Source organism: Gasterosteus aculeatus, chromosome 12 (assembly GCF_964276395.1).
Source record: "Gasterosteus aculeatus chromosome 12, fGasAcu3.hap1.1, whole genome shotgun sequence".
In the NCBI taxonomy this organism is placed as follows: Eukaryota; Metazoa; Chordata; class Actinopteri; order Perciformes; family Gasterosteidae; genus Gasterosteus; species Gasterosteus aculeatus.
Window position 1 is genome coordinate 7,696,759 of NC_135700.1, and position 10,978 is coordinate 7,707,736.

At 44.7% G+C, this 10,978-nt stretch overlaps 1 protein-coding gene and 1 pseudogene across 2 annotated transcripts in view; one reads left to right on the forward strand and one right to left on the reverse strand.

Moving 5' to 3' along the window:
* The first annotated feature begins 2,747 nt into the window (after nt 1-2,747).
* atic (5-aminoimidazole-4-carboxamide ribonucleotide formyltransferase/IMP cyclohydrolase) lies at nt 2,748-8,421 on the forward strand. Its single transcript, XM_040199099.2, has 14 exons — nt 2,748-3,021; nt 3,209-3,335; nt 3,419-3,562; nt 4,476-4,564; nt 4,665-4,816; nt 5,265-5,421; nt 5,916-6,041; nt 6,133-6,326; nt 6,404-6,493; nt 6,565-6,690; nt 6,830-6,922; nt 7,007-7,189; nt 7,743-7,898; nt 8,057-8,421. Exons 1-14 carry the CDS (start codon nt 3,003-3,005, stop codon nt 8,174-8,176), a joined length of 1,776 nt encoding a protein of 591 aa, XP_040055033.2. The 5' UTR covers nt 2,748-3,002; the 3' UTR covers nt 8,177-8,421.
* Nucleotides 8,422-8,602: 181 nt separating this feature from the next.
* LOC144385345 (fibronectin-like) overlaps nt 8,603-10,978 on the reverse strand; it is a 3,811-nt pseudogene continuing 1,435 nt past the window's right edge. The window contains exons 6-11 of the transcript XR_013451591.1: nt 10,755-10,925; nt 10,423-10,583; nt 10,199-10,324; nt 9,984-10,089; nt 9,750-9,836; nt 8,603-9,229 (exon numbers count right to left, since the gene is read on the reverse strand). The product of XR_013451591.1 is annotated as a fibronectin-like (transcript). The remainder of the gene's footprint in view (nt 9,230-9,749; nt 9,837-9,983; nt 10,090-10,198; nt 10,325-10,422; nt 10,584-10,754; nt 10,926-10,978) is intronic.

Sequence of the window (10,978 nt, forward strand, 5' to 3'; positions counted from 1 at the left end):
CGCTTAAACGATTAGAATTTGACTTTTCACAGGTTTGCTGCCGTTGGATTAAGGTTTCTTGATTGGGTCCTTACTGTCCCACAGACATTATTTCCGACCAATGAATAAAAAGCATTTTTTAAACCTGTATTAAATGCAATCGAGGCCTTCTGTGGTTTAATAGTATGCTCTGTTATCTGAAGATTTGGGCAAAAATGCTGATGTCATTTCAGCATAAAATGCTGTTAACTTAATATTGGAAATAGTCCACTGTTAAAGACTATTTGTATGGCTAACATTCATTTGCATTGGTATTTCCGTTATTTTCTAATCAATATTACATGAGCGGTAACATATTTTGTTGGAATTTGCTGTTTTCACTATTGCCACTGCAAATGTTTTTCACATTGACATCTTTTACCAGACACTGTGCCACATATAAGGTCACTGGTTTTGATGGCTGCAATTTGACTAACATTTGAGACAAATGAAGACTGTTCCATTTTGACCAGATATTGCCATGTTATTGCTCTCAATACTACAGTCCATGCACATATCCCACATGTATCATGTTTTAGAATCTGTCAAAGCATATGTAATAATTATTTTAATATATGTCACTATTTTGGTTAACATCTCTCACAATTTGCGACCACATGTTTTAATATAATAGACCATCATTTAGCTAACAAAAGAGCATGACATTCTTTATTATTATTTTTTAATTGTATTCTTAAAACTGAGGAAACCTCAAGTTGAGCTACAGAACAATGGAAAGAAATTGTACACAAAAGCTCAGTAATGTAACCGACAATACCGAATCCTGATCAAACACATTAAAGCTTCAAGTTAACGCGAAGGACATTAGAGGAATTTCCTTTTAACTTTTTCAGACTTTGATTTAAAGGGGGCGAATAGAATACATAACAAGCTTGCAGGCTGAACCTCCATCAAACTGCAGCTTTTAATTTGGCTGATGAAAAGTCATGCGAATCAATAGGAGCTCATTTAGTTGTGTGACCTGTCTGCTGCATGACGAATGGCATTTGGCATGTATTATGACAGAGGCCTCTCACAACAAAAAATCACAGCTAATTGATAAAGCAGTGCGGGGATATATGGAGGTCATTGATTCCGCTTCTCTCCTAATTTAATCTGAATACACCAGTCATGTTGATTAAAAATTCCCTGCGTAAATTACAGTTACTGCTGATAATTCTGTCATTCCTCTCAACATCCAGCCCGACGAAAGTGCTGACGGCCCCACCGCCTCTTTCTTTTTTTTTAACCAATAATGCAGGTTGAAGCCTGTGTCTTTCTATTAAAAGGTGTCACTGTCTATTGAATCACTCACATCGCCCCTGAGACGTCACCCCGCCATCCCAGACACGCAGCGGTTACCAGAAACTCGCATTTTCGTAGTTAAACAAATAAATTTGGCCCCTTTGGTTGCGCTCTCTTAGATTATAAATCAGGGAGCCCTTCAAATACTTGCACCCCGTGGTTTCATCAATCCGCAAAATGTTGGACTCATTACGTAGATATGAACAGATTGTCCGATCTTTTAACGCAATCACGCGTATTGGCGCAGGATTTTCCCCGGGCTCCGTCCTGTCACTTAACTAATGGGCGAGGAGAGGCCTGAGTGACGGGGCCTCGTAAATTCACATCTGTCCGACTTAAAACGCTGTTCCAAAGCAGGAAAAAGGCACCGTTATTGCCAATAAAGTTTATTGAAAAGGCCTGGCGTGTATTCATGAGGGTCCGTTATTGCTGCAGGAAACGTCTGTTACAGGTGTTTTGCCAATTCTAGTGGACGTAGTGATGATGCTCGTTGTTCTTAATGTAACCTTCAGATCTGCTGTTGAGCCAAAAGATCGTCCCACTAATACGGGTCATATCTGTAGGTAAAATACTTTTGATACAAGAAAACGTTTCTCCTATATTCATCATATGCACAATATTTAACGAAGCAGTGTATAATGTGTATAAAACGAAATGAGAATTAAAACATAAAATAGTGCAGGTTCAAATGTGAGACCAAGTAGGGCACGAATAGAAAAATACCTTTAAAAATAAAAACCTGTACCAAAAATGGTTTGGACACAGCTTCGCAAATATGTCAGCCTGTCCTCATCAACGTTTATGTGCGGATGTTAATAAATAATTAACATGAAGCTGTTGTCTTTTACTATGAATATGGGCCACGCCTGCTCCCTAGTGGCAGGAAGAGAAAACGACTCGCCTGATATCACGCAAATCCCTAGAAGTGATCGAATGTATAAGAATAGGCTTTCTGCACCATGTATACCCCAATACAGACTTACATTTTTAAGATATGATATGTATATGAGTAATTATTAAGAGTCGTCAAAAGATAACTGTTTAAATTAGAATATAAACACATGTTCATTCTCATCTAGGGTTGCCACCTTTAGTAAAGAATCCGGGACGCTACGGCCAACGGACTGCGGTCATGTGGACCGCATTTAAAAATAAAATGCACCTCTATTCCAGGCGTTGCGGTACAATGGCTTGTACAAAACTTTAAACTAGATCCAAAAACGGTAACACTCTGCTTTCATTGTTCCTATTTCATGTTGACCTACTCTATGCTCATGTACATTTCCATGAAATACTACTGTATAGTTTTACTTTTCTCAAAAACGACCCATGCTTTCATCGCAGACATGCGTTTTTTGTTATTAGCACTACTATTGTTGTCTTTTCTCAGTACTTCCTGAATATCCCTCCTTTTATGCGCATTTCTTGCGCCGAGTGGCTCTTTTGGGTGCGCTCGGTTTGTCAGAGGGGCGGGCCCATCGGGAGATATTTATATATATAACGGCTTTATATGACAGTGGGCGGGTCCTTCCCAGTTCTGAAGCACGTGCTGGAGCGGTGAAAACCAGTCGAGCGTCTCTCATCCTCCTCAGCGTCTCGCCGCGTGCCCGCTGGTCCACGCGAAGCCAGAAGAGGAACCCGCTCTCCATCCGCACGGAGCTCACACCGGAGCCCGCAGCATGGCCTCCCCGGAGCTCGGTGAGACTCTCCCGCCACTAGGGAGTCCTTCTGCGACGTCAGCGCGCCTAGCCGGCCGGCTAACGTTAGCAAACGTGGTCGGCTGCGCCTCGTTCAAACGCGCCGCGACGTCCTCTTTTAGTGACCGTAGAAGGAAACGCGCATGACTGGTGTTGTTGTGTTTAAATCTCCTCATTTCTCCTCGCAGCACTTTTGAGCGTCTCGGACAAAACGGAACTGGTGGACTTCGCCAAGAGGCTGGCGGGTGTCGGCCTGTCGCTGGTCGCCTCGGGCGGCACAGCCAAAGCCCTGCGGGATGCTGGGCTGGCTGTCAGGTGAGTGCTGAACACCCCCCCCAAATCTCCCCCAGCGCCCCATAGGGGCGTCTGACCTGTCAGTGCCCTGTGTCTCTCTGCAGGGACGTGTCGGATCTGACTGGACACCCAGAGATGCTGGGGGGCAGAGTGAAGACCCTGCACCCCGCCGTGCATGGAGGCATCCTGGCCAGGAAAAGCCCCTCCGACACCGCCGACATGGAGAAGCTGGGCTACGGCCTCGTCAGGTGGGGGGACTCATTTTGCAAAACGCTCCCCTCCTTGTGATGACATGGTGGGTATTGACTCGCAGACGAGGGGGCCCCGTTAAGTCAAAGCACGATGTCCTGTAATGTGGTCAGAGGACAGACGTGTGTTGTCCCATTAGGAAGCACGTGTATTGGATCCTGTGACTCTCATGTGTTCATCACAGCAAGAAGAAGAATGGGGCGATTTAGACCAGAGAGTTTGCAGATGTGTCAATGGAGAATTGTACTAAACCCCCACCGAAAATTGGATTAACTCAGAGATCTATATCTATTAGGATGCGAGAAGACGTGCACGCTGTAGAGCAACATGTGTAGTGTTAGTGTGATTCAAACGACTCCTTCAATGTGAGGATGAGTAACTTTTTGAGGCGGCTGTGGACAAAAGCTGCATCGAAACGCATCAGCTTGGGCGTCGGAGATTTTGACAACCTTTTTTTTTTTTTTTCTTTAGATACCAGAGTTGAAACCATAAATGATCAAACACGGATTATTGCAATTTCATGTTGCTTTAGCAGATTGATTGTGTGATTATAATCCTGTAGTTTTTCCTCTACTACAGGGTTTAAAGAGGATTGACGCAAGCACATACATTCGAGTGCAGAAAGTCCTGACATCAGTGCCGAGATTCCTTGTTCTCATTCATTTAAAACGTTTGAGCACACAGTGATCAATGACCACATTAGGTCCCCGATCTTTGTAATGGGTCCAACTGATGACCGATCTTTCCGTTTGAACATTTTATGGGTGGGGGGTTCAACTTGAACAACTCTCTCGATTCACTCTGGGAAAAGCATTTTGAACACTGCGTGAAAGCTCGAATTAAAGAAGTCAGTCTCCCTGCACGCACCCTCTTGTTCCTCATATTGATCTTTCTGGGTTTGTGCTTTCTAAGAGTGGTGGTGTGCAACCTCTACCCGTTTGTGAAGACCATCTCTAACGCGGCGGTCACCGTGGAAGATGCTGTGGAGCAAATCGACATCGGTGAGTTGTGCGGATGAGGTTGTGCGCTTGTGGAACAACATCTGATGTTTCACGCTGCGTTAGAAAATGTCTGGTAACGATCAGTGTTCCATCTTCCCAGGTGGCGTAACTCTGTTGAGAGCAGCGGCCAAGAATCACGCTCGGGTCACTATAGTTTGTGATCCGGCTGACTATTCAGTGGTTGCCAAGGAGATGGAGGGTTCAGGAGACAAAGATACTACCCTGGACACCCGAAGGACTCTTGCCCTCAAAGTAATCTTCCCTTCTTTTCTCCCCATGACTTTACGTCATTGATCTGCATCTACGTGACCTTTCTGACTGATCGTTTTCTGTTTGCTCTGTGTGATAGTAATTTGAGTTTTGGACTGTTGGTCTGAACAAACAAGATGTTTGATTTATTTTATCTGTGACTCTGGAAAATCCTGATGAGCAATTTGAAATCTATTTTTTTTTTTTGTAGAAAAGACCTCAATCGGCCGTCCTCAATACTCTTATCAAGCATCCGTTAGCCCCGCCTCTTCACTCGTTCCTCTAGTCTCAATTATTGAAAAAGAATTGCGTACAGAGGTTGCAGGTTTTAACCTGATCTTTTCATTTTCATCGACAATTGTGAACGTGTTGCAGTTTGCCGCTATGGAACGCCGCAGGTGATGTATACGTTTTGGTCTCACCGGGGTGCATTTGTTTCTGTGCTCTTCAGGCCTTCACGCACACGGCGCAGTACGACGAGGCCATATCGGACTACTTCCGTGGGCAGTACAGCCGCGGCGTTTCCCAGCTGCCTCTGCGCTACGGCACGAACCCTCACCAGGCTCCCGCCCAACTTTACACCGAGCGCTCGGCCCTGCCCCTCAAAGGTCGACCCAACACCTCCACCGTCTCCGCTGACCCGAAACCTCTCACTGTTGTTTTTTTTTTTAACTGAGTAGTTTGGAATTTTGGGGTAAAAATGTTGCTTACCGGCTGAGAATTAAATTGGAAGATTAATGGCGCTCTTGCGTGCAGCTATTGCCTGATTAGCTGAGCTTTTCACAAAGACTGGAAATGGTGGATAGAAGCTAAAATAAACAAAATTCAATATCCAGCAGTTCTAAAGCTCACAAACCGCTACTTGTTTTGCTTATTTTGTAGAGGAAAAAGTGTAGAGATTTCCTTCAATCTGACATTTTGCAGAAGGTTGCATCTGTCACCAGAAACCTATTCTGTGCAGATGACAAATGCGACGCAGGGATTTAGTCCGTAATTCCCCCTGAAACAAACACGTCGGTGAGGAGTTAATCCATTAAACGACAGGAGTCGAGGGAGAAATCGATTCATCCTGACGCGTCCTCGTTCTTCTCCGTGCCCTCAGTGGTCAACGGCTCCCCGGGCTTCATCAACCTGTGTGACGCTCTGAACGCCTGGCAGCTGGTCAGGGAGTTGAAGGGCGCCCTCGGCATGCCCGCCGCCACCTCCTTCAAGCACGTCAGCCCCGCTGGTGAGACAAAAAGAGACGCGCGGACGCGCTTTGATTCAAACCTAGTGCCTCTTTTTGAATGTGACCGCGACTCTCCGTGTTTCCTCTGTAGGTGCTGCGGTTGGAGTTCCTCTGAGTGAGGAGGAGGCCAAAGTGTGCATGGTGCATGACCTGCTGAAGGACCTCAGCCCACTGGCCACGGCCTACGCCAGGGCCAGAGGCTCAGACCGGATGTCTTCTTTTGGAGACTTCATCGCTGTGTCGGATGTTTGTGACGTTCCCACGGCCAAGATTATATCCAGAGAGGTAAAACGCTTTTCTTTAAGAAACGATTTGCTGGAGTGCTACTTTGCTAAACCACAATTCCATCTGCTTGCTCCCAGGTGTCTGATGGGATCATTGCACCTGGGTATGATGAGGAGGCACTCAAGATCCTCTCCAAAAAGAAAAATGGCAACTACTGCGTGCTTCAGGTGAGAATTGATTATCATCTGTATTTTTGTATTTGTGAATAAGGAGCTAACTTGAATGTTGTTTGCCCAAGATGGACCCAGACTACGAGCCCGACGAGACGGAGGTGAGAGTGTTGTTCGGTCTCTATCTCAAACAAAAGCGCAATGGAGCCCTCATCAATAAGGAGTTCTTCAGCAACGTGGTCTCCGACGGCTCGGTGAGTCTCTGTAGTGTATATTCACTTCTCACTCGGCTTGGTCCTTTTTTGTAAAATCATCATTGACACAATTCTGGAAAAATCTAAATGCCAAGTGCTCAGCCCTATTTGTTTGTTTGTTTGTTTGTTTGTTGTCAAGCTCTCGGAGGAAGCGGTGCGCGACCTCATCGTCGCCACCATCGCTGTCAAGTACACTCAGTCCAACTCTGTCTGCTACGCTAAAGATGGCCAAGTAAGAACCGGCAGCTGTAAGGAGGAGTAGCCTGGATGCACCACATGTTTCCCTGCTAATGTTCGTTTGTGGTCTGTTTACCAGGTTGTCGGTATTGGTGCCGGTCAACAGTCTCGTATCCATTGCACGCGGCTGGCTGGGGACAAAGTGGACAACTGGTGGCTGAGGCACCACCCTCGTGTCCTGGCCATGAAGTTTAGCAGCGGCGTGAAGCGAGCGGAGATGGCCAACGCTATCGACCAATACGTCAGCGGCACCATTGGGGAGGTAAGGGGGGCGACCCGGGCACATTTAGGACAAAGTCGTAGTTAAGATTAGTTGTTTTTTATTGTTTGCACGTCAGATGAGTGCATAAACAACCAGAGTGAAGTTGCTGTCCTGTGGGTCGTTGTAAAAGCAGTGGTGTGTTACTCCATTTTAACTACGTTAAACACGGAGTGTTGTACTTGATAAGCAGCCTCCACAGTTCTGAATGTTCTGCCATCATATTGGAGAATTACATCAGAGCTTTCTGAGTCCAGAAAATTGTGTGTGAATCTAATTTGAGGTTTAACACTGGTAGTCCAATTGGCTGATTATCTGTTAGAATAAATAAATAAATCAACACACTGACTGTTATCAGTAAGTGAATAATAAAGTTTCGTAATACTTTTACATTTGCATGCCTTCTTTCTTATTGCTTATTGCCATTGCTAGATTGGATTTCACCATATTTCCTCCCTCGGATCTGTATTAATAGTTCCCACAGTACACGCGGCCCACTAGTGTCATGTCACGGTAGAGACCTTGAGGGTAAATGACGTATCCGTTGTTGGGACAGGGCCCAGACCTCGCAGTTTGGAAGTCAAAGTATGAAGAGGTCCCCGAGCCCCTGTCAGACACTGAGAAGAAGAACTGGGTGAGCTCCCTGCAGGCCGTGGCTGTCAGCTCTGATGCCTTCTTCCCCTTCAGAGATAACATCGATCGTGCCAAGCGGGTAAATACAACGCACCTTTTCCAAAAGCATCGTCTCTCACTGTATATACGTTTGTTAAGAAACTTACAGGACATGGCTTGCAGACACCTGCTTGTAAACTCTCAGAACACTGCTGAGCCGTTACGAACGTTGCTTCCTCCTCTTGTTTCTGTTTGTAGAGCGGAGTGAAGTACATCGCGGCCCCGGCGGGCTCTGCTGCCGACCAGGTTGTGATTAATGCCTGTAACGAGCAAGGCATCACTCTGGTGCACACCAACCGGCGGCTCTTCCACCACTGAGAACCTCGGCGCTTCTCCAGGTGTTCTTCCAACTCAACTCAGTTTTTGGATCATCGGAGCCAAACGCTCTCTGTAGCCATGCTGATACTGGAAGCACTCATAGCCTCCTCGTGCTCAAGTGTAAATGTTACAACTGTTTTCTCACACATTAACATTTTAGCTGAGACCTCAAAGAGCTGCATTAACTGTTAGTGTTCCAGTGAGGTCAGTAACTTTCTGTGTGAAATAAACTGAATCACAGGTCATGGTTTTGTCTTTCTTTGCCTTTTACCGTCTGTACGTCCAGGTCTTGTGACTTTAGGTTCATGCTACAATTTAACTTGGATAACTAACTAAATGCTAAACTTTGACAATAGTCTCAAACTAGACATTTTTCACTGTTTCTATTCCTTAAACCTCTTGGTTCTAAAACAAAGAAACATGTTCTTGGGTTTTGGCATCTCTCCTGCTTTATTCAAATAAGGGACTTTTTGTCAAACGGTAGAAACAACATTGGCAACAAAGTATAAAAATAGAACAGTTCCGATTTCTCACATTCACACATTGAGATTAAAGGGATAAGTTAGTAGAAAGACGCGCGTCAATCACACAGTGTGTGACCCCTCAGTAAGATACAGAAAAGACCCACCAGTTCTGGGACAATTTAACACCGCGCTCTTCTTTCCAAAGGTTTCTGCTCTTTTTGATGAGTATGAATATTTAAAAGGATCTCAATTTGAATAGTAAATCTGAGTCCTATATTCTACTGAATTACACACACAAGGATAATTTTCCCAATAATAGTTTTCATTTTACAATTGAGTATGAATTTAGAGCCTTGAGAGTGCACAGTGAAAAGACCGGCTTTAGAGGTGGATCGCTTTGATCGGGCCAGTGTGACATCTATGGATAAACGTACAAAAAGTGATAAGGCGGTTATGACAGTGAGACAGTGCATAATTGGACAAAAAGGGAGCAAAGGCGATGTCCACAGCTTCACTCCAGAGGACTCTGAGGAACGTGTGTGTCTGCCAGCAGGTCCGGTCGGAGGCACTCGATGGGGCAATGAATGTTCTGGAGGCAGAATTGAAAGGGATACGGTTACATGTCCGGGTAATATGTTCAGTTTCCAAAGTGAGGTCTCGAATGTATATTATAAAAATACTGTGTGCCATAGAAAATACCATAGTATATTATGCAATGAAAAATTAAATCCTAGTAACTCATAAAAAAAATTAACAAAAGAGTAAAGCAGCTGTAAACAAAGTTTGCACAAAAAGTATTAAAGGTTATAAAAAGTATTAAAGTCATAAAAGTGTCACTATAGTATGTTGACAAAAACAATAGAGTATGTTAAAGTCATTGAAAGTAATTGTATAGTATGTCATAACACATGCTGTATAAGAATGTTACGGTATATAAAAAGTTAACATTGACGCATTTATTATATTAGTATATTCTGCAACACAAATATACTAAATGTAATTATGTGGTATGAGTAGTGTGCTGGATTATATCAAATGTCAGAAAAAATGTTTGTCATTTGTAAACATACTGGGAAATCATTTGCTTAATTTAAAAAACATTAACTAACTTGTACTTTGTGTCCGTATCTCACAGGCTGCACCAGACCGGCATCAACATCCCCCCCTGGTCTGCGGCAGTTCTCACATCTCCAGCCCTGATGACACAAACGCACACACATGCTTTATTTAACATGCAGAAGGACCACAAGTTCATCACAAGTCATTAGGACACAATTATAACACAAGTCACAATATGTATCACTAAACATCAGACCAAAGCCCGGCCGGTTTATCTGTCATACCTGCTGTCCTCCAAAGCAGGTGCAGGTGCAGATGGCACCTGGTACTCCTTCTGCCACTGGTTTCCCACCTGGTAAGATTTGCCATCATCATAGCACACCGAATCATCTGTTTTGGGAAACATCGACGTTTAAATTCAAAATGGAACTCCTCCACATCCTTTTTTTAAGACACTTGTGGAATATTTCATAGGATCTTTTAAAAAAAGAGGCCTTACGGGGTTCACACTTGAACTCTCCTTTGCCATTTCCCAAGCAAGTACAGCTCATCAAGTGACCGTTTTCTGCGCGGCGGTCCCACCTCTGTCCAATGCGATAGTTGTTGCCATTGTCATGGCACCACTCTGATGATGAGGTCATAATCAGGGAAACCAAATAAAGTATAGTCTCATTTGAACGATGCGTATGCACCTCCAGGATATAAAACGTCCCCAAAACTCACTAGATGAATCACATCTGAAGTGGCCACTTCCCAGACCGAGGCACCTGCACCACAGCTTGAAGCCCGTCTCAGACATCCGCTCCCATTCACCCCCGACATCGTGGTAGGTTGAAGTAAAAGCATCATAACACGAGTCCTGCGTGGAGGCACTGTCTCTGGGACTGATGAAGAACGGCAATTAGTGAAGATAACATTTACTCGGAGGAGGTTCTGCTGTCACGTTGACCGTGGGGAGATCAAAAAAATGCCTCTGCCACTGAAACAAAGGCTCTTAATGAGAATAAGTTGTTTTACACTAAATTCTGAGTTAGTCCAGCCCACTGCTTGCTTACTTGTGTTCCCAACGGTCACGACCTGCTCCATTATCTTGTGTTTGAGTGCCCCATCAGAGCCTCAACGATCACATTGTAGTTTGCTCCGGGGGAGAGTCCTATCAGGGTGGCAGTGGTGGCTGTGCCTGGAAGGCGGACCTGGAGAGAAAAGACACACAGATGATAATTAGTCTAATAAGACTGATAAATTATGCTCAGACAGCGCGAGTGGCCGCAAGGTTTTC

Coding starts and splice junctions, on each gene's coding strand:
- atic (XM_040199099.2), top strand. Junction 3,336..3,418: donor GATGCTGGGCTGGCTGTCAG/GTGAGTGCTGAA, acceptor GTCTCTCTGCAG/GGACGTGTCGGATCTGACTG. Junction 4,565..4,664: donor TGTGGAGCAAATCGACATCG/GTGAGTTGTGCG, acceptor CCATCTTCCCAG/GTGGCGTAACTCTGTTGAGA.